Below are 22,027 nucleotides of genomic sequence, written 5' to 3' on the forward strand. Positions count from 1 at the left end.
CCGGTCACAATGTACAAACGCAAAATTCTTAATCTTCATCAATATTTATTTTATCTCCTTCAAAATATGCTCCATTAGAAGCGATACACAAATGCCAACGTTTCTTCCAATCATCAAAACATTTTTTATAGGCGCTTTCCGGTATGGCTTTGAGTTCCCTCTGCGAATTCTGTTTTTCGTCTTCTATGGATTCAAAACGCGTTCCTCTGAGTGGTAATTTGAGTTTGGGAAACAGGAAAAAGTCACACGGTGCAAGATCAGGTGAATACGGTGGCTGTTTGATGGTATTTATTGAATGTTTGGCCTTAAAATCGTTGATAATGTTGGCTCGGTGCGAGGGAGCATTATCGTCATGAAAAATCCATGAATTATCCTTCCACAATTGAGGCCGTTTACGGCGGATAGCTCTCACGACCGATGCCTAGCTCTCGTGCTATCTCTCTAACACTCACATGAGGATTTTGGAACACGATTTCCTTTGCCTTTTCAATGTTTTCGTCGGTGGTAGAGGCCGAAGGTCGTCCAGAACGCGGCATGTCTTCGACGGTCGTACGACCGTCCTGAAAGGCTTTGTACCACTCATAAACTTGAGTTTTCGATAAAACTGATTACCCATAAGCCTTTTGTAGCATTCGCAACGATTCTGCACACGAAATTTCGTTCGAAACACAAAATTTGATGCAAACTCTTTGTTCAATATTTTTTTCCATTGTTTTTTCGCAACGCACTACTGAGGGGAACTGGTTTCAACAGCTGCCGTAAACGAACTGTCTGACAGATCGCGCTCATTTTTGGCATAGTAATTAAGGACAGTGCTGCCAAACTACATAAACTTAAAATATCGAAAAATATACAGCGCGCGAATTTTAAATGAGAACTTCCGAAAACCTTTCGGTCACAATGTAAATACGTATATATAAAAAATTCAAAATAATAATGTTCACCAGCCCCAAGTTGGGCGTCAAAAAATGTCTGATCAAAGGCTTTTCTTTGATCTGAGTTAAAATTACAATGTTCACAAAAAGCAAAAATAGCAAACCGTAAAAAAACAAAAAACTCCTCAATTATTCAAATTCGCGAAAAGTAATAAAAACACCAACTTTCTTTAATAAGAGTAAACGAGAAACTGAAACTTTATTTTTCTTAAAAGTGCCCGAGACTCAACGAGTCTATTTTAATAATTTGTTTTTGTAAAATACAAAAAATATAATATTTTGAGTAAAGTTCAACCCAACAATTGTCATTGTCGAACCGAACAAATCGTGTTATTATGCGAAAGCGTTTGAAAGACATGGCCGAAGTTTTGCTTGTTATTGTGGGAAACACCAGCCACCAATAGTATCGCAATAAACGCATCTAACTCAGCTTCAGTAACATCGCTTCAAATTTTTTGTATTTTATTGGCATTACCCACTGAATCTCTTCCATAACGATTCGTTTTGGTAATAATTACTTGGATAATTTATGAGTCAAAAATTTCAAGTGGAATAGAGTTTTTTTCTTTGGGTCCTGCTCGGAAGCGCATAATATTGTGTTGACGTATACGAACACCAGCATTCATTAATTTTCATTTTTATTCCATTTTGTTCCATCTTTACCATAAAAATATTTTTCATCAAAATTTTGTTATTGTGGTTCAGGAATTTCATCAGAGTCATCTTCTCTATCAAATCACTGATTTGGTTCGATGATCAATTCATTTTCAATGTCAGAAGCATCATCCTTATTTGATATGAAATATCGGTCACCATCTACTTCATCACATAGATATTTATCTAATTTTTCATGGTTTTCTATAGCTCCCTTTAATTCCATATTGTTGGTCAAAGCTGCTGCTAGGCGATTAAAGAATGCGTGTTGTAAAATAAATCGATTTCATCATTCATTTTTAAAAAAATAAAACTTATAGTAAAAACAAATGTTAGTTTTAGGTAAAAAATATATATTGATAAATGCATCAAAACTTCAGGACTGAATATATAACATACCTATATGATTTAAGTGATATCGGCGCGTGGAAATATAATAAAAACTGTGTCTAAGATCGCTTTATGAGCTTACTATGCTTTGGTATCGCTTCGCGAGAAATATGATATAATAACACTACATCTCTGGTCGCTTTATATGATCTTACTATGCTTTGGTATCGCCTTGCGGAATTCCAAAAAAATAACACTGTGTCTCTGATCGCTTTACATGATCTTACTATGCTTTGGTATCGTTTTGCGAGAAATATAATATAATAACACTACGTCTCTGATCGCTTTATATGATCGTACTACGCTTTGATAACACCTTACGGATATATAATAATACTGGAGATCGCCCTGCAACTACCGGATGATACTGCGCCTATGAGGCGAGCAATTTTGTATATAGATATATGTTATTAGTTAGTTTTTTTTTGCTTCTCCCTTTTATCACTTTATTTTTTTTATTTATATAGATACTCTATTAGGTTAATTCTAAGTTAGTTTTATGATTATAACTATAAAAACTTGAAAAGAACAAATAAAAATTGATATAGAAAAAAAGATTTGGTTTTAAATTAACTTGGCGAAGCAAGAATACCAGAAATTGGCTCGGAGAATCAGACTCAAGTCGTAAGTACAAATTTTCTGGTAAGAACCTTGTTTGCGGCCTAGTTACCACAGCTACAGAAATCCCGAACCAAAAGGGGTTCATTATAATGTAAGTTTACTTAAGTTTATTTTATATAAGTTTATTTTTATATTATTAAGCAGTTAATATATAGTTAGTTTACTAGTTCGTTCATATAAATTTTATATTATTTCATTCCTTCTTATTTTTTCTTTTTTTTGCCACTTCGTTTTTAATATATTTTTGGTACTATTCACAAATTTTCAACTGGTGAGCAGGCAGCACTACACCTCTCATCACTCTAAATCTTCTGAACCCCGGCTCTGCAGAGCCCAACGGCTCTTCAGAACTCAGACTCACTCCCAACACACAATTCACTTACTGACTTCTGTTTACTGTCTGTTAAACAAAAAATCTTACCTATGCTGGATGCCGAAATTTCAAAATATTGAAATTTGAATAATCGAAATATTATCAAAGCAGCCAATTTGAATAGAAAATTCAAATGAGAAATCGATCTAGTTTCATGAATCCGAATGATACCGTCGGCAACTACAATCCAATTGAAACAACTTCATTTTTTTTGGTGTTCGCATTAAGAATCAAAAAATCACAAATTTTTTTCTTTCGTTCTAAATAATAATAACAATCTGCTGCTATGATTGATATTACATGAAACATTGAAATAATAGCTGCGTTTCAGCAAACAATGATTTGGACAATCTTTGCTGAAACGATACGGATCACGTATGAAAGTAATTGGCAACGCATGAATTTCATCAGCTGTGTTTATTTACTAAATTTTGTTTAATTTGTTTGGAGCTAAAAACTATTTTGCTGTTCAAAGAATAAGTGAGAAATCTATATATCTGTATATATATAAAATCGTTTGTTCGTCTGTTCGTTACTCAATAACTTTTTAATGACTGAACTAATCTTCTTGATACTTTTAGATCATATTTATATAGTTTATAGGCGTAACATAGGCTATTAAAACATTCGATATTAGTTATAATTTTAACTTAAATAATAAATTTAACAATTTCTGTTTCAAACTGTGCGACAGTTTGAATGATACTGATTTCTGTTTTGTTTATTTTTGTGTATTTTTGGGTATATTGTTCGAACTTTTACGAAGTAGCAGAAATGTCAGATATAATAAAAATTATATATGTTAATTGAAATAAATTGAAAATTGGTCAAAATATTCTTTTTTAATAAATACATTTATGTTAATAATGCTAAACTTAAATGAAATTATAGTTTTCATTATGTATTTGAAAGAAATAGTAATTTCGTATGATATTTAATTTCAGCAATTTTTTATTATATATTTATTTAAAATGAAGCAATTATTTATTGCATTTCTGCAATATAAAAAGAACATTCAAATATGGCTAAAGTACTTCAAAAATGTCATATCATAGTTTGGGATGAATGCACAATGTCATATAAATATTCATTGGAAGCATTAAATCGAACACTTAAAGAGATAAATGCCACCGATAGACTTTTTAGAGGGTCTTTAATTTTACTGGCAGGTGATTTTAGACAATCATTGCCAGTTATTCCACATTCAACCTATGCTGATGAAATCAATGTTTGCCTAAAATTATCTATTTTGTGGCGAAGTATCCATATACTTTATTAAATTTCCAGAAAATTTTTGTAAAATTGTTAATTCGAAAGAGGATTCAATAGAACGCGTATTTCCTAACATATATCAAAATTATCAGAATCATCAATGGCTTCAAAGTAGAGCGATTCTGGCTGCCAAGAACTTAGATGGCGATGAAATCAATTTCAAAACTCAAGCTATACTGCCTGGTAATTTAATTTCGTTTAAGTCCATCAACAAAGTGGTAGATGAAAACGAGATTGTGAATTATCCCACTGAGTTCTTAAATTCGCCAGGACTACCACCACACAAATTACTACCACCACACAATTTACTTTTAAAAATTGGTTCACCAATCATTTTATTACGCAATCTAAACCACCCAAAATTATGCAATGGAACAACAAGATTAGTTATAAAAAGAATTATGATGAACTTAATTGAATCAACAATATTAAATGGAAAATTCGGAGGGAAAATATATTGCTTCCAAGCAAACTAATTATACCAACCGATGATTCAGTTCAATTCAAACGATTGCAATTTCCAATTCGTTTAGCATTTGCGATGACAATTAATAAATCTCAAACAAATACTAAAAGTAAGTGGACTGAATTTGGAAAATCCATGTTTTTCGCATGGGCAACTATATGTTGCATGTTACCGTGTTGGAAAAGCTTCTGATCTATATATATACGCTGTAACGACACACTTTCTGTCGCTGATGATGCTGAGGTATACTCAGCCGTCGTCCAGGGGTCGTTGCAATAGAATTTTTATTTTGGAAGTCAAAGACAATGTGATGTAGTAATTCAATTATTTATTTAGGAGAATTTAAAATAAAATAAGGTTTTACAATCTAATATAATTATAATATAATATGGTTTGCTAATTTGATGACTACGATTATTTGGAATAATTGTGCTTCGATGATTGTTCCGATTGTTGTTTCCACGTGCCTGAAATGTTGCTGTCAGACTACACTACTTGTGCTAATCTTGGTGTTTTGTCAGAAGACGTCGTTAACTGGAGATTAAAAGTGTTATGCTGGGTTACAGCCTTGGTTGGCATTCATTAATGTTAGGACGTATTATTACCCTAACTCAAACCTACAGAAAATCCTACTAGTCAAGATGTATCATGACTACCTTGGCTTGATTTACATATAAGACTACATATACAATCTACTTGTCAAGACGTATATACTACCTTGACACTATAGTTCTACTGACTTGTTTCGCAAAGACGTATTACTACCTTTGAGAGTTTCCCAACAAGTGCCCTTGCTTGTACAATGCGCGTTTATTTATACTCAAATGACCGAAGCTTTTCCTGTAGCGCATCGGTACATTTGCCGTTGGTATTTTTGATACTTGTCTTTTGCTGCTGTTGTTCGCCTGGGTGTAATTTCTGTGCTTTGTGTTTTCGTGTGTTCTTGAATTCGCCGAGCTTCGTTTTTAGTTCAACCAAAGCTTTCATGCTTTGTCTTGTTTACAAACGTGTTTTTTTTTTATATAGTGCCGGTGTATGTGGTTTATTATTTATTAATAAATTTATTTATTTATAAATATTTATTAATAAATAAATATATTACAAATATTAAAGGTGAGTGTATTATTTATTTGTTTAAATATATTTTATATTACTTGCATTTTCAATGTAATCTTAGGTTTGTTCATTTGGTGCAATTACGTGCATGCGGGGGTGGGTTTATGGTAAGTTGTTTACGTTTTAAATTTACAATAAAAATTAACCAGTTTTCATTGTAGATATTAACTCCACAGTGATTGTATGTAGGTTGGAAATTAGTTAAAATTTCCATCCTTACAACGCTTAAAATGGCCTAACAAAAAATATTGCTCATGATTACCTTAGCTTTAAGGTAACATTATAGTAGCTCATAATTAAACTGTTAATATAATATTAAAAAATTCTTTTCATTTGAAATGTAGTGCTTATAAGGATTTGAAATAAAATGAAAATATTTGTAACATACACTCCATTTCACTTGAATAACACACTTCGTTTTTGCATTATTATTTACTTATCTATCAATGATCTCATGACTTTGTTGTAATAAATGTTGAGTTTTTTTGTTTGTTTCCTTATGTAGTCTCCTCCAAAAAAAATTAGTACTGCAGAAATGTACCGTTAAATTTTCCCGTTATTTTCTTTTGAATTTGCATCAATAACTAGTATGTATTTCGTTTCACTTGAATAGCACATTTGGTTTCCAATTTAATTTATGAGTAGCAGCTCACCACAATATTAAGTTTTTTTATTTATTTGTGAGTTTTAAATACAGTGTGACGATTTAAATTAATAATGGGTCGTTGTAATGCTTTAACCAACGAAGAACAGGTCAAAATAAAAAGCTTCATTGATTCTGACCTGTCTGTAACTCAAATATCAAAAAGAATTGGAAGAAGCAGAAAAGTGATATACAATTTCATTCAAAATGATCTTAACTATGGAAAAAATATGAAAGGCCGTGTAAAAAGCGTCCTCAGCTATGCAGATAAGCGGGCTATTTTGAGGCAAGCTTCGAATTCGCATGATTCGGTTAACAAAATTAGGTTAAAAGCTGCTGTCAATGCAAGCAAAACTACCGTATGGCGGGTTATTTCGAATGCCCAACATCTAAAACGGCTTAAATTAAAAAAAAAAACCACCACTTAACCCTATACGTAAAGAAGCTCGGTTGACTTTTTGCCGTGCCAACATGTCATGGAGCAAGGAGTGGAATAGCGTTGTTTTCTCTGATGAGACAAAGTTTAATTTGGAAGGGCCCGACGGTTACAATTATTATTTTCATGATTTGAGGAAAGAAACTCATCAGTTGGAGCGTTTACACAGTAGAATGGGTGAGTTATGGTTTGGGGAGCCATATCTTACTATGGCACTTGTGAACTCCAATTCTTAAACACAACTATGAACGCAAAATCGTTCCAAGGAGTTTTAGAAAAAGCTTTTCCTTCATTAGAGAATCTTTTTGGACAATTGTCGTGGACTTTCCAACAAGACAACGCTCCAATACATACTGCCCGTGTTGTAAAATCGTTCATTGAGTCCAGAAATGTTGCTGTTCTGAACTGGCCACCATACTCGCCGGACCTTAACATAATAGAATATGTTTGGGGATGGCTGGCTAGAAAAGTGTATGAATCTGGAAAACAATATTCAACAAAAACTGAACTAATTGAAGCAATTCAACGAGCATGGGCTACAATTTCCCTTGATTATATTAAAATTTTGTATGATTCACTTCCCGATAGGATCTATGAGGTTATATTAAACAAGGGAGGTTCAACTCATTACTAAAATGTTAATTTTAACAAATTAATCCTTAATAATAAATAAATACACTGTCCCTAGTGCATAAAATAATTAAATTTATTTAAAAAACAAAAATGTGCTATTCAAGTGAAACGAAATTTTTATGCTATTTATATACTTATTTAGTTTGTCATCTTTTAATATAAAAATTATTAAAAAAATGCAAGTTTTTTTATTTTTATAATAAAGATTATTAATCACACTACCTATAAAATCTAAAAAAAAATTGTCTTATTTCATTAGTTTAAAAGATATAAAGAAAATAAATTAAATATGTGAAGTGTGCTATTCAAGTGAAACGGAGTGTAAGTAATGCATGTGAGCTTTTTGCAGTTTCAAAAAAAAAATTCAAAATAATTTTCGCATTAAATGCTAAAAGTTAAGTTGGCATATACGGACACAACTAACTTTGCTCAGGCTTTATCCTTTAAATTATGCGGTTTAATTCTAGACACGGATTGCTTTTTACACGGTTAAACCTGACAATCTCTTTATCTACACAGATATTGGAATAACAACAAATATTACAACTCTGTGAGCAAGGAAAATTAATTGCAAGGGGAGACAACGTTCGCCGGGTCAGCTAGTTTTATATAAATAAAATCTGCTGAAATGTCTGAACTATTAAATTTAAGTATTATTTAGTATTTATTTTAAAATTTGAATTTAATTCTGTAGTAAATAAGTGCATCAGCATGAACATAGTGAACATTTTGTGGAAACGATCAATAATTTTCCCGATGAAGATTCCAGGACTTCAAAGATTATTTGATTAGTATGTGCACATCAAAAATATAATTGCTATTTATTAATTATATTTTATATTTCAATACATTTGTTTATAAATTCCAATCAACAAATATAAAATAATCATGGTGGTCACAATCGGACGAGTGCAGCGAAGGAAATTTATATATTTTTGTGGTATATGGCAAATACGTATACTTTTCGCGAAATTGGTATTTGTTTTGACATATCAAAAGCTTTTATACTGTATAATTGAAAGAACTAGTGTTTGGCTCATATCAATTGGACACCAATTTATAAAATGGCATAATACGGCCGAAGCACTTATTAATATAGTAAAAATGGAAGCTACGAAAAAATTTCCGTTCGTAATTGATTGCATAGACAGCACACATATTAAAATAAATGCACCACACCGTAGCAAGGAGGCTTATTTCAATAGGAAGCATTACTATAGCTTAATCTTGCAGAGAGTTTGCAATGCAAATGATCTTATTATAGATGTGTATATTGGAGAGCATGGTCCCTTACATGACAACCGAGTCATGTAAGGCAAGCGTTATTATAGAAGACAGTTTTGGTCATATGAAAACAAGATTTTGTCGTTTTTCGACTACAAATTTAATTATGTTCCCATGCATATTGCATAATATATAAATAACGAAATTCATAATAAATTTACCCAGAAAGTGTATTCGAACGAAGGAGATATAATAAATGCTCAAAAATTTGAAGTGGATAACAGACGAAATTTAGTTTTCCTATATTTGATTGATACTGGTGTCATAGTTAACATATAGTCATTTCATATTGATTTATTTACAATTGCTTTATTCTACAACTAAATATATATTGTTGTGTTTTAATTAAATAGAAGAATTTAACTTAATTTTTATATATTCATTTGAAATTACTTTATTTTAATAAATTAACAAAATATCAATAACAATTTTCAATAATAATAAAACATAAATAATAAAAACAATTATTATTATTATTATAGTAATAATCAAAACATTAAGTAGATAATATAAAGAAATAAATTATAATAACATATTAATTAAATAGACAAATAAAATATAAATATTAATAAATAAATAAAATATAACAAATATAATCAAATACACAATAAATAAATACATAACAGCAACATTAATAAATAAATTTTAATAAAATTAATACGACGAGTTTCTTCTTTTGTTCCACACTGAACCAGAAAGTGAATCAGATAAACTATTGGTTCACCCTATTGTTTTTGTTTTGCATGTAAACTTGAGCGGATCATGTTTGCTGAAACGCAGCTATATTCTGATATTCTATGAATATGAAATGCATAAAACATTCGATAAAAACATGAACGTATAAAGCAAAGATAAAGAAAAGAAACTGAGAGTTATACTAAAAATTATGTATAAAAACACATACGAGGGCGGTTTGATAAGCCAGTGACATTTTGAATTGCTGTCAGCTGTAATCTACCAGTGGGCAACTTTCTAATTTTGAGCAAGCTACGTCGTTCAGTTTGTGTTTGATAGCCGTTCAAAGCAGACAACCTTGTGAATTTTTACGAAAATGGAAAAAGTGAATTTCGTGTGCTGATTAAGCATTACTTTTTACGTAAAAAATCCATCACTGAAACTAAGGAAAGACTTGATAAATACTACGGGGACTCAGCACCATCAATTTAAATGGGTAAGAAGTGGTTTACAGAGTTCCGTTGTGGTCGTACCAGCACTAGTGACGCCGAACGTTCAGGTCGCCCAATAGAAATTATCACGTCGGAAATCGTCGATAAAATCCATGAAATGATATTGGATGATCGGAGAATGAAACTGCGTGAGTTGGCTCGTGCTGAAGGTATCTCAACTGAACGGGTACATCATATTTTACACGAATATTTGGACATGAAAAAACTCTCCGCGAGATGGGTGTCGCGATTACTCACACTCGACCATAAGCGCAATCGTGTGACCACTTCAAGAGAGTGTTTAGCGATGTTCAGCCATAATCCGAACGAATTTTTGCGACGTTTTGTTACTGTGGACGAAACATGGATCCATCACAACACGCCAGGGACCAAAGAACAAACGGAGCAGTGGGTTGCTAGGGGTTATCGTGGACCAAAGAAGGCCAAACAGAGTCTGTCAGCCAACAAGGTCATGGTCACAGTTTTTTGGAATGCAAGCGGTGTCATTCACATCGATTACCTCGAGAAATGTAAAACGATCACCGGTGAATATTATTCAAAGCTTTTGAACAGATTCGATGTTGATTTGAAGCAAAAACGGCCGCATTTGGCGAAGAAGAAAATGCTATTCCATCAAGACAATGCACGTGTGCACACTTATCTAGTCACGATGGCTAAAATCCACGATTTGGGATACGAACTGCTACCCCATCTAGCATATTCTCCAGATTCTCCCTGCGACTATTTTAGTTTTCCAAACCTAAAGAAGTAGCTGGGCGGTAAGAGAATTTAGTCGAATGAAGAAGTCATTACCGAAACAAACGCGTATTTTGAGAGCTTTAAGAAAACCTATTATTTGGAGAGAATAAAAAATTAGAAAAACGCTGGACTAAATGTATCGAGCTAAAAGGTGATTACGTAGAAAAATAAAATGTTTATTTGCCGAAAAAAATTTGTTTTATTCAAAAAGTCACTGACTTATCAAATCGCCTTCGTAATTTGGATTATTCAAATAATGTTCAGAATCTTGTGTAATGAGGTGAAAATATCACACAGTACAAAACTAAAAAGCCTAACACTATACAGTGGTGCGTGATAATTTGTTGCATGTTCTCTTAAGAATTTTATGGAATGTTCGTTTTATGATTATTATTATAGAAGCGGGTGGAAGACCCTGTTAGGAATTAATGACTCCACAAACGGGATATTTTATGCCTGTAAACGAAATTGCAAAAATGCGTTGCGCAACATTTACTTAAAAATTAAAAAACGTTAATTCCTATATATTTTGCTTTAATTGTAAAATAGAATATCTTCTAGTTTTTTTTCATTAGAGTAAGAATTTACTTTCTTTTAAAACTTTTCAATCGAGATAAAGTTTCGAATTCTAGACAAAAACAATGAACGGAATCAAACTTATAAGAAGCATAAAAGGGTTCACACTGCTTAATTGATTTTTTGATTCAACTTAACAAAAATGTTTTGTTTTATAATTTATTAAATTTATTTATAATTTATACTTAATTAATTAGTTCCTTATTATATTTTGTATCATTTTAAACATTTTTAATATATTAATATTGTTTTGTATATATTAACTTAATTTAAAATTGTATTTTTATTAAATTGTATTTTACTTAAATAAAATATTTTGGTTGTTAGGAACTCAACACCTAAAACTCAGTACGCGACAACAGGCATACTGTGACGATTTTTTCCAACGCGTCACAAATAAATTATGATAGTTGAAAATAGCATGAAGTTATTATAGTAAACAAATAAAAAAACCCAACAACAGAATTAAACTATTTTTAGTCGAAAAATATATATAGCATGAAGTTATTATAGTAAACAAATAAAAAAACCCAACAACAGAATTAAACTATTTTAGTCGAAAAAAATTTATATATAGCATGAAGTTATTATTATTATTGTAAACAAACAAAACAATAGAATTAAGCTATTATTAGTAAAACCAAACCCACGAAAAAATATTAGTCTAAGCTATGAAAAAATATTTAAAGTATTAATAAAGTAAAAGGAATTATTTTAGAAAGTAAGATAGTAATAAGTAATTATAAATTATCATAGAATTTAGTTATCAAAATTAAAAGAAACAATAAATCTCTTGAAAATACAAATTAAGTAATAATACTTCCGATTTCCTTGAGGGTAATTATTTTTGCCAAATTTTAATAATAAATATGCAGCGAACAACAACAGCAGAACATAGCGAAATCAGTAGCAAGCAATAACAACTTAGAAGAAAGCTACACAGTAAGCACTCAGAAGTCAGTTATCCCGTTCTATAAAATCCGTATAAAAGGAGAAGCAAAGTAAAACACAGGGACTTGGCCACAGCACTTCGAACAGTGCACATCACCAGAGGTTCAATCACAGGTCGTGAAGCAGAACACTTCACAAGGTAATAACAGAGGTAATTATTAAGTCATAGAACTGATACCTAGCAACACAGCCCTGTCGGTAGTGTTGTTTCCTAATCCCACAGTGTAGCCCAGTCGGTAACACTGAACCTAGCAACACAGCCCTGTCGGTAGTGTTGTTTCCTAATCCCACAGTGTAGCCCAGTCGGTAACACTGAACCTAGCAACACAGCCCTGTCGGTAGTGTTGTCTCCTCGCCTACCTTTAGTCATTCTTTTGTGTTCTCTTATTTACAGGAGTTATATTAATTGTCCGTATTTATAATTACAATAAAATATCATTAGTACATAAGTATAACTATAAATATTGTAATAAATTTATTTTGAGAAAAATAATAAAAACCACGAAACTAACGAAAATAGCCCGTTTTTAATTACGAGAAGATACCACGGCTGATAAAAAGGTTCTTTACAATACCTCTTAGATGGTGCGGAAAATGTTAATATATTTTATGTTTCTTCTAAAAAACGGACTTCACGCGATGAAATTGATTCTTATTCTGCACAATCTTGTTATTAACTAGCTAAGAATTTCTTGAATTTCATTAACAAAATCCATTTCACCTTACTGAAAGCATTGCATAAAACTACAAAAAATGTGTTGTATCAAACAGTATATTCATTTTTACGATTTTGTACATCGAAAAAAATTTAATGTACAAGCAAAAATTGTTTTATAGTATACCAAAAAGTTTTGAATATTAAAAAATTATATTCATATTTATCGTTTTTAAACAAAATAATAAAACAATGTAATCTAAAACTTGAAATATATGTACAGATACTAACTTGTCAATTAGATGATAACTTTTCCTATATATGTATTTTTTTAACAGCATATATATAAATATAGTACGTATATGTGCAACATGATAAAAATAACTTTTATTTTAACAAATACGATACCTATTTTTCACTGTATCAAAACACTTCCATGACTAATTATATATTCACATATTGGCATTGATTTCCTAGTGGACAAATCAAACCAATACTATTGGGGTGACTTTTACATGTGACTTCTACAGCCATCATTCGGGAGAGATCTAACAACTTTTCACTCTCACGCAAGATCGCTGAATAGGTATAAAGCACGTGTAAGGTGAGCTTTAGAAAACGTGCAGTCCTAACTAGTGTATACATATTAAACAAACATTCTTAATAATGTGCATAATAAACAAAAAGAAACTAATGTGTTTAACTATAAGAATAAATTAATAAAAACATAAGTCAAGAGAAACTAATGTGTTTAACTATAATAATAAATTAATAAAAACATAACTATATATACATTGGATTGGATGATGGCAACCCTAATAAAGCGAAGCACCTCGAGCGCGGTGTATTTTTTAAAATTTATTGGTATAATTGTGCTTAATTGCTGATACTCGGAAATTTGCTAACAATTAAAAGTGTCTGCAACCGCAGTGCTATCGAGTTCAATGATTTGAGTGAACCAATAATTAAATATACTTTGTGGTTTAAAAGTAAGACTTCGCCAGACAAGAACTACAATTACAGTTCCTTATGTTCTATTACGATATTTAAAACAAACTTTCAAACTAACTATTAAACTTTGGAAAATCAAACGAATTTTTTTAAGTCCAGTGTTTTTAAAGGGGTTGGTGTCATCACTGTACATGCTTTTGTTGTAAAATACCTAAAAGTAGACTATAAATTAATTTGAGATGATAATATTTGAAAAAGTAAACTTCAATAATTTTATAAAATATCATGTATCTAAAAATTTTACTTGATAATTCGAAATGGAAAGAACATCGCCGCAAACGTCTTCGATAAGCCAATCTGCAAAAAGAAAACTGGCTGAAACATCGCCTGACTTTTCGTTGCAAGACATCTTAAAAGCAATCCAAAGCAATTAAAGTAATGTCAATAAAAAAATGCAACAACAGCGTCGAAAGCAGACATCGAAGACATGGAAAAACAAATGTTGAGGTTTAAGATGAAAGTCGAGCAGTTAATAAAAGACATAAACATTGAGATGGACACTGATACAAAAATTTATTATAGTATAATTTAATAACTACTAATTTTTTGTAAATTATTTTTTATACGAGTATTAAAAATAGTTTTTTTTTAATATATTTTTAAATAACAAAGTAAATGTTATTTGACAATAAAAATAAAATATTTATTATTAACTGATTTTAACTTACAATTATTGAAAATAACACTGCACAATATTTAATCACCGTCAACTTGTGTTTTGTTTATTTTACAGCGACTAAGTATTTAGCGCTCACGGTTTCTTTGTCATCTTCAACTTAACGTTTACTGCTTGGATAATTTTATCCTGTGTATGTAAGGTTTCAAATGTAGAACAGTTAGCTCATGTCTTTGCTCTTTGTCAAGTATTACTATATTTTCGATATCTGATTTATACTGTTTATCCGTACAATGTTACATATTGTAATTTTATTTATATTGTAATAATGTATAATATTACATATTGTAATATTTTTTTGAAAATAATTTAAGGCAAATCTTGCATCATTTCTGTTTTATAGTTTTAAGTTCTTTTTTATGGCACTCATGAAATATTTCTTGATTACTCAAAAAGTGAAATAAAATTTCTACAATATCACTTATCACTTCTTATCACTTATTTGATTCCCTTCATAAGCGCTGGGTTAAGTTAGGTTAGTTTGAACTCAAATAATGTGTCATTTTGATACCACATATTAGCATTATTTAAACGCAGACTAGAGTTCAACGAACGAACAACGCCGAAAGACACGACTCCTCAAGTGAAAGTGAACCAACCTGACAAATAGTCCGTAAATCCCTAGTTTTGTAGGCTGACAGCTCTGTCAAATCGCTAAGAAAAGATTTTGTGTTCTTTTAGCCAATGACAGACACTGATACATAGGGTAGACCCAGTCTCATAGAATATCTTCCTAGTATGCAGTACCATAGTGCTGAGTAGTTTACGCCTGAGTTGAAACAGCTATCTAGTACAATTTTTGTCCAGTTTTGACCAGGCCGGTCTTGAGATAAGACAGAAGGGTTCATTTGCCCAAATTTGTTTAGCTATGTTCAGATGTTTTAAATTGCCAGATTGGCTGTTGCAAATGCGACACCAATATCTCAGATATGAATGTCACGAAAGAAAACGCCTGCCTTGGCAAGCTTGTCTGCCTTGCAGCTGCTCGAGATGTTCCTGTGTTCAGGTACCCATGTGACATAGACACTTAGACGCCCAGTTAGCTCGTTAAGAAAAGCCTGACAGTTTCGAACTGTTAGGGATGTGCGTGAAGGGTCTATTAAAAGATTACGATATTTACATCAGAAATCATGTTGACTTATACCCAAAAATTTTACCAACGGTTGCCCGCAGTCCTGATCTTAACAATATTAAATATGTGCCAAATCAAATTGGGCAGCCAGATTGCAAAAACCATTACAAAAAATGAATGAGCAAAAGAAATATATTTTGGAAAAGTGGCGATTGTTTTTATCAATTCTACGCAGAATTGAAAACTGTACTAAAGCAAATGGATGTTATTTTAAAGGATTAAATAGTTTTAAATCTTAGCGCAGTTGCTTTTTTCTTTAAATATTTTTTTGAAATGTTAAATAATTAATATAAAGAACAAAATTTAAGTTATTTTATATTAATTTTGTACTTTACTTTAAAAATAAATTTGTTTTGGCAAGAAATTGATGTACTTTGTTTTTTTTTTGTTAAAAAAAAAAAATAAAAAATATATTAAAAAAAAATATTAAAAAAAAATATTAAAAATAAAATATTAAATACTAGCGGACCCGACAGACTTCGTTCTGTAAAAAGATTTAGAATGTGGCAGTTTTTTGTTCCTACCTGTTTTATAGTAGGAGCAAAAAAATCTCCTGAACAGAACAGTCACCCTGGTGTGTGGGGTTCAGAGAGTTTCAAACTAAGAGACGAACTAAGGGTTCAAACCTGATTGGAAAATAATCTAATCAGTGGAAACCTAAAGGTGACAAATATATAAAATGTGGTATAGTGGAGATGATGATCTGCAGAGGAAGTCATGGGGATTTTAATAAACATACCTATTCTGGTTATGTCCTTGTCTTTTTATATGTAAAAATGAATCAAAAATTGTGTTGGTAAGCGCATAACTCAACAACGCCTGGACCAATTTGAAATAAGCAATAATTAGATTTTTTCTCGCCGTAAAAACCATCCTTGGACTTCAACGAACATTTAAAAAAAAGAATTGACCAAATTGGTACAAGCGTTGTTGAGTTATGCGCTTAATAACACATTTTTCGATTTATTTTTATATTTAAGATTAAATAATAGAACATTATGTTTTAATTTTAAACATTTTGATCACGAAATCATATTTAATATTATTAGTTTATTATTATTAATATTAATATAAAGAAACTGGTGAATTTATATTATATCTACAAAAGTATAAGCATTATTTATAAGTATAAGTGATTTATTTAAATAATAATAATAAGAACTCGAATATGTATATTATTATATATATTAATATATGAATCATGATTAATTATTAAACGACATGGTGTTTATTAAAATTCTTCAAAACAAAAACATTTGTATGTATTTGATTTCTGTGCTTTTAGTTCTGCTTTAACTTGTTTAAGCAAAAATGTAAAGATTTCTGTTAATATTACACTAACATAATTTATTGCCTTGGTTAGTTATGGCAAATTGCTGTTGCGAACCTCGAGTGTGTCTTTTTGAATCAATCTCTATAATCTCCCTTCCAAAATTGAATAATTGTAAAAAAATTTAAAAAGAGAAAGAATTTACAAATAGAAATCTATTTTTTTATATCATTTATATTTTCATGTCGCATCCATAGCAAAAAACCACTATTGCTTATATTATTTGCAGGGTATTGTCACGTGCAAAACATCAACCTATGCCATACCATGACCATGGTACGTGATACTATATCGCACCCTTCCCGAGGTGAACCTGTTTTGATGTTGATAATTTATTGACGTAACAGAACACCATGGATCCAGAGAGAAACACTAACCCATCATCTCTGAACGGAAACCTCCGAATAGCTGGCGCCCTCCGAATGTAGGATAGCAAAATCGCCTACGAACGCTTTATTTCAAGTTTTTTTTTACTTTTATTTTTAAAAAATTCGATAAATTTCATGATCATCATCTTCAGATGACAGATGTTTATAAATTTCGGTTTTGAATATACCAAATGTGTTTCAACAGTTAAATAAACTAAATCTATTATTAATTACAGTGATTTTGTTACTTTGACAATTTATTTGGTGTTATCTATTCGTGACTGTTCTTCATATTGAGTGTTACAAAGCGAAAATTGTAGAAAAAGTGAATCTCAAATAACAGTTATAGTAGATTTACCAATTGAAAAATTTCTGTGCTTTTGGGATGTTTCAGTTTTGCTTGAGAAATCGGTTGAATAAAATAAATGTCCTTTGCAAATGTCCTTTCGATTATTGCAAAGGAGCCCCAATTTTGATCAAATGCAAAAACATAGCCAATAAAGTTCAAGCCGTTATGACTTACTTGCTTGTATGATCCACCATTTCCAGGAACAAATATAATAGGCAGTCCGTTTAAGTTGTTTTGATACCCATCACTTCGAAAAGCACCCTCATAATAATGGAATAATCCATATTGTGCATATAACTTATTGTCAATTTTCACTTCCTATTTTAATGACAAAAATAAAGCACATTATTTATAATTCGAAGAACTACTACAGCATATTTAAATTTGTTTATCATTTTTACCGAAAACTGTGGCTTTTGAAACATATATGTCATGCGGCAAGCATTTTCCTCCACTTCAATATAAATGTTATATATGCCATATAGAAAACATATAAAACTTATTAATAAAAAAGCAACAAAAACATGTTTTAACATAACTTCGATCATATATAATTTGCACAATTAAGAAAACACATTCCTACAATCTTTTAGAGCAAATACGACATAATTCCAACAAGTTTATAAAACTATTTATGCCGTTCGCAATTTATTTATTCTGCTTGCATTTATATTATTTACTACTCATAATTATGAAAAACTCAGATGTGTTCAAAACTAGTAAAGTTCTTGCAGAGAACAGGGTTGTTATTTATGCAAAAAGTAAACAAATTAGTATGTTGAAGCAGGATATAGACATGTTTTCTGACAAGATATGAGTGCTACAAATCGCACCGTATTTAATATTTAAGTTTAAATACCAAATTTCGGTCTAAGACATGTATGCGGTAAAATTAAAACTTTTCAATTATATGTTAAGTCTGCACACATGTCTCTTTGTGTATATCGAAATCTGCAGACTTCTCATAATTTAAGATTTTAGTTGTGCGTCGAACGAGCAAAGTTTGCGGAAAAAAATTGTAAAATAATTGAAAAAGTGGTAGACATTTATTTTCTTTAAGAAAAGTAAATTTGAAGAAAACAAACAATTTTTAAAGAAGTTTGTATACTTAAAAAATTATTTTGTGCTAAAAACATTTTTTAAGTAAGTTTCTATATTTAAAAAATTATTTTGTGAATAAGAATATTAAAATGCAACATATCAAAGAATTAAATTAAAAATAATTTTAGATTTAAGAATTAATATACGGAAATATGTTTAATTCTAAGAAATATGAAATTTTATATAATGAAATAATGAAATAAATAATATGCTATTATCATCATCTTAATTCCTTCAGTTTCGATTATTGTTTTGCACTCTGTACTTGCTACGCTGTTTTTACGAACGCTGTAGGAAATAAACTATATGAAGTATGCATACCTTGTTTCAAAGTGTATAGCAAAGCTTATACTTGAACTTCATACTTGGTGTGCAGATATGTAGCATCGTTTATATCATATTTTAGTACGTAAATTTGTACCAGCTTATTACGGATTGAACTTAAGCACTATATAGACCATATAGTTAAAGACATGCCTGCGCACGAAATATGCAGAACAAGGTATGCTGACTTCATTTTGATTTATTTTGTACAGCGTTTATAACAACAGATGATTAGGTGCAGATTGCAAAATAATAATGAAGCTGAAGAAATTCTGATGATAATAGCAACATGTTTGTACCAAGAAGAATTTTTCTTAGTAAAACTAAAACCGAAAAAGAGACGACAAAAAAACACATTGTTTTTTAATTCGAGTTTGATCAAGACTGATCGTTTTTATTGTAATAACTTACATTGTGCAACAGGGTTGCCAATAATACAAAAACTTTCGTTATTTATGAACATTATATATTTTATGTTATTTTGTGTTGTTACCCAACATCCCGGCCTCCTTGAAAGGACTTTCAATAGGTAAAATGGCTAGTTTGTGGATAGGTCTGCGAATGATGCCCTTTGAGGTACGTACGTCAACTACTCTGACATGCTCGTCCTTGCCTGGTATGACCTTCAGAACTCTTCCGAGTTGCCAATGTAGTGGAGGCACATTGTCTTCATGAATTAACACCATTGCATTGGGCATGATATTTGGTATTTCACAGGTCCATTTTGTGCGCATCTGTAGCTCATTTATGTATTCATGAGACCACCGCTTCCAAAATGATTGTTTCAAACCGATGATGAGGGACCACTTGTCGAGCATGTTAGTATTAGCAAATTCCGTCCGCTCCGGTAACGCCTTTAGAGAGCACCCAATCAAAAAATGGGCAGGAGTCAATGCTTCGTAGTCGCTAGGATCCGGCGAAAGTGGTGTCAATGGTCGAGAGTTGAGAATAGCTTCTATCTCGGTTGTTACTGTTGACAGCTCCTCAAATGTTAACTTAGTAGTCATCAAACTTCTATATAAGTGCCCTTTTGCGGATTTAACTGCAGCCTCCCAAAGACCGCCAAAATGAGGTGTTTTGGGCGGAATAAAGTGAAAATTAATGAATTCAGACGCGCAGTACTGAATGATAGACGATTGGTTTATTTTATTAAACAAGAATGACTTTAGTTCTGTCAATTGATTTGAAGCCCCAACAAAATTGGTTGCGTTATCGCAAAATATATCACTTGGTAAGCCTCTCCTGCCAATCATTCTTTTTAATGCTGCAATGAACGCGTCTGTTGACAAACATGATACAACTTCGATGTGTACTGCTTTTGTTGCCATACAAATAAAAATGGCGATATAAGTTTTGTATGGAGGCTTCCCTCTTATACGTAAATACGTGTTGAATGGTCCACAAAAATCTATACCACAGCGCGCAAACGGCCGTGACGGTGTGAGACGTTCTACCGGTAAATTGCCCATCATCTGTTGCAATAGTTTTGGCTTATAATGCACGCAGTGAACACATTGTCTGACTACTCTTCGAGCAACCTCTCTGGCGTTTATAATCCAAAACTCTAAACGAATGAGTGCCACTAGTGCCTTAGGTCCAGCATGATAGTTCTTACGATGCAAGTAACGAACATAACGTATGACGAATTCAGATTTGCTAGGCAGCAGGATAGGATGTTTACGTTCTTTTGCAAGATCAGCCAATTCTAATCGTCAACCAACCTTTATCAGCTTATACCCACCGGTATCTTTAATAAATGGGTTGATGTATTTCAATGAACTTTTTGTTATAGATCCTCGATTCAATAAATAAATATCTTCAGCAAAGTACTGAGCTTGTATATTTGAAATGATGAATCGGAAGGCGTGGTCTAATTCTTCATGAGTAAGGACTTCTGTAAAGACATTGCGGTTGAACTTCTTCTTATAATGATGATACCAATGAAACAACCAAGCCAGTACACGAACAGCCGTTGTATGTGAGCTATACTTATCAATAATATCTATGACATAATTGGTTGATACAGTTACCTTGAATGCTGCTTTTCGTTTTTCCTTATTGACTTCTTCAAAATCCAAGTTGTCGTTCTTGTTTGCAGGCCACTTATACATCTCTTGACGAAGAAATGAAGGTCCTTTAAACCAAATAGAATTAGTGAGATCCTTAACAGTGCTGCCTCTTGACACAATGTCTGCTGGATTACAATTTGTGTGGACATATCACCAATGTGAACCTGCGGTGAGGTCTTGAATCTCAGAAACTCTATTGCCTACGAAGGCAGACAGTGTGGCCGAATGCATTTTGAGCCAATGTAATACGATTTGGGAATCAGACCATAGATAGACGTCCGTATCAAACTTTTCGAAGAGCGATTTAATTTTGTTGTAAAGTCTTGCAAGTAGCAGTGCTTCACAAAGTTCTAATTTTGGAAGCGATTGTTTTTTTAGCGGAGCTACTCTAGATTTGGCTACGAATAGTTGAACCTCTATGAGGTTGGAATCATCTATGACGCGAATGTAAATGCTGCAACCATATGCGCGAATCGATGCATCGCAGAACCCATGGAGCTGAATTGTTTTTGCTTTTGGTTTTAGACAGTACCTTGGAATGGTAATGGTGTTCAATGATGACAAATCGTGACAAAGCCTTTCCCATGCTGAATGTAAATTTTGAGGAATGGATTCGTCCCAATCCAATTTAAGCAACCATAGCTCTTGCAATAATATTTTAGTTGATATGGTTATCGGAGCTAATAGTCCTAATGGGTCGAATAGTGACGACGCAATTGATAAAATAGTTCTTTTTG

At 31.6% G+C, this 22,027-nt stretch overlaps 2 protein-coding genes across 4 annotated transcripts in view; both read right to left on the bottom strand.

The window, feature by feature from the left end:
• LOC119672294 (GPI inositol-deacylase) overlaps positions 1-18,517 on the bottom strand; it is a 48,941-nt gene extending 30,424 nt beyond the window's left edge. The window contains exons 1-2 of one of the 3 annotated variants that reach the window (XM_038083328.1): positions 18,198-18,517; positions 17,971-18,114 (exon numbers count right to left, since the gene is read on the bottom strand). In XM_038083328.1, coding sequence (XP_037939256.1) covers positions 17,971-18,114; positions 18,198-18,344 — 291 coding nt within the window. In that variant the 5' untranslated portion in view covers positions 18,345-18,517. The remainder of the gene's footprint in view (positions 1-17,970; positions 18,115-18,197) is intronic. The other 2 variants (XM_038083321.1, XM_038083312.1) reach the window with 2 other exon arrangements.
• A 1,180-nt stretch (positions 18,518-19,697) lies between these two features.
• Positions 19,698-21,332, bottom strand: LOC119665393. The gene is made up of 2 exons (XM_038074633.1): positions 20,943-21,332; positions 19,698-20,831 (listed from the first exon to the last, which is right to left on the bottom strand). The coding sequence occupies exons 1-2, from the start codon at positions 21,330-21,332 to the stop codon at positions 19,698-19,700; spliced, it is 1,524 nt and encodes a 507-aa protein (XP_037930561.1).
• Positions 21,333-22,027: the final 695 nt, after the last annotated feature.

Source organism: Teleopsis dalmanni, chromosome 1, assembly GCF_002237135.1.
Source record: "Teleopsis dalmanni isolate 2A chromosome 1, ASM223713v2, whole genome shotgun sequence".
NCBI lineage: Eukaryota > Metazoa > Arthropoda > Insecta > Diptera > Diopsidae > Teleopsis > Teleopsis dalmanni.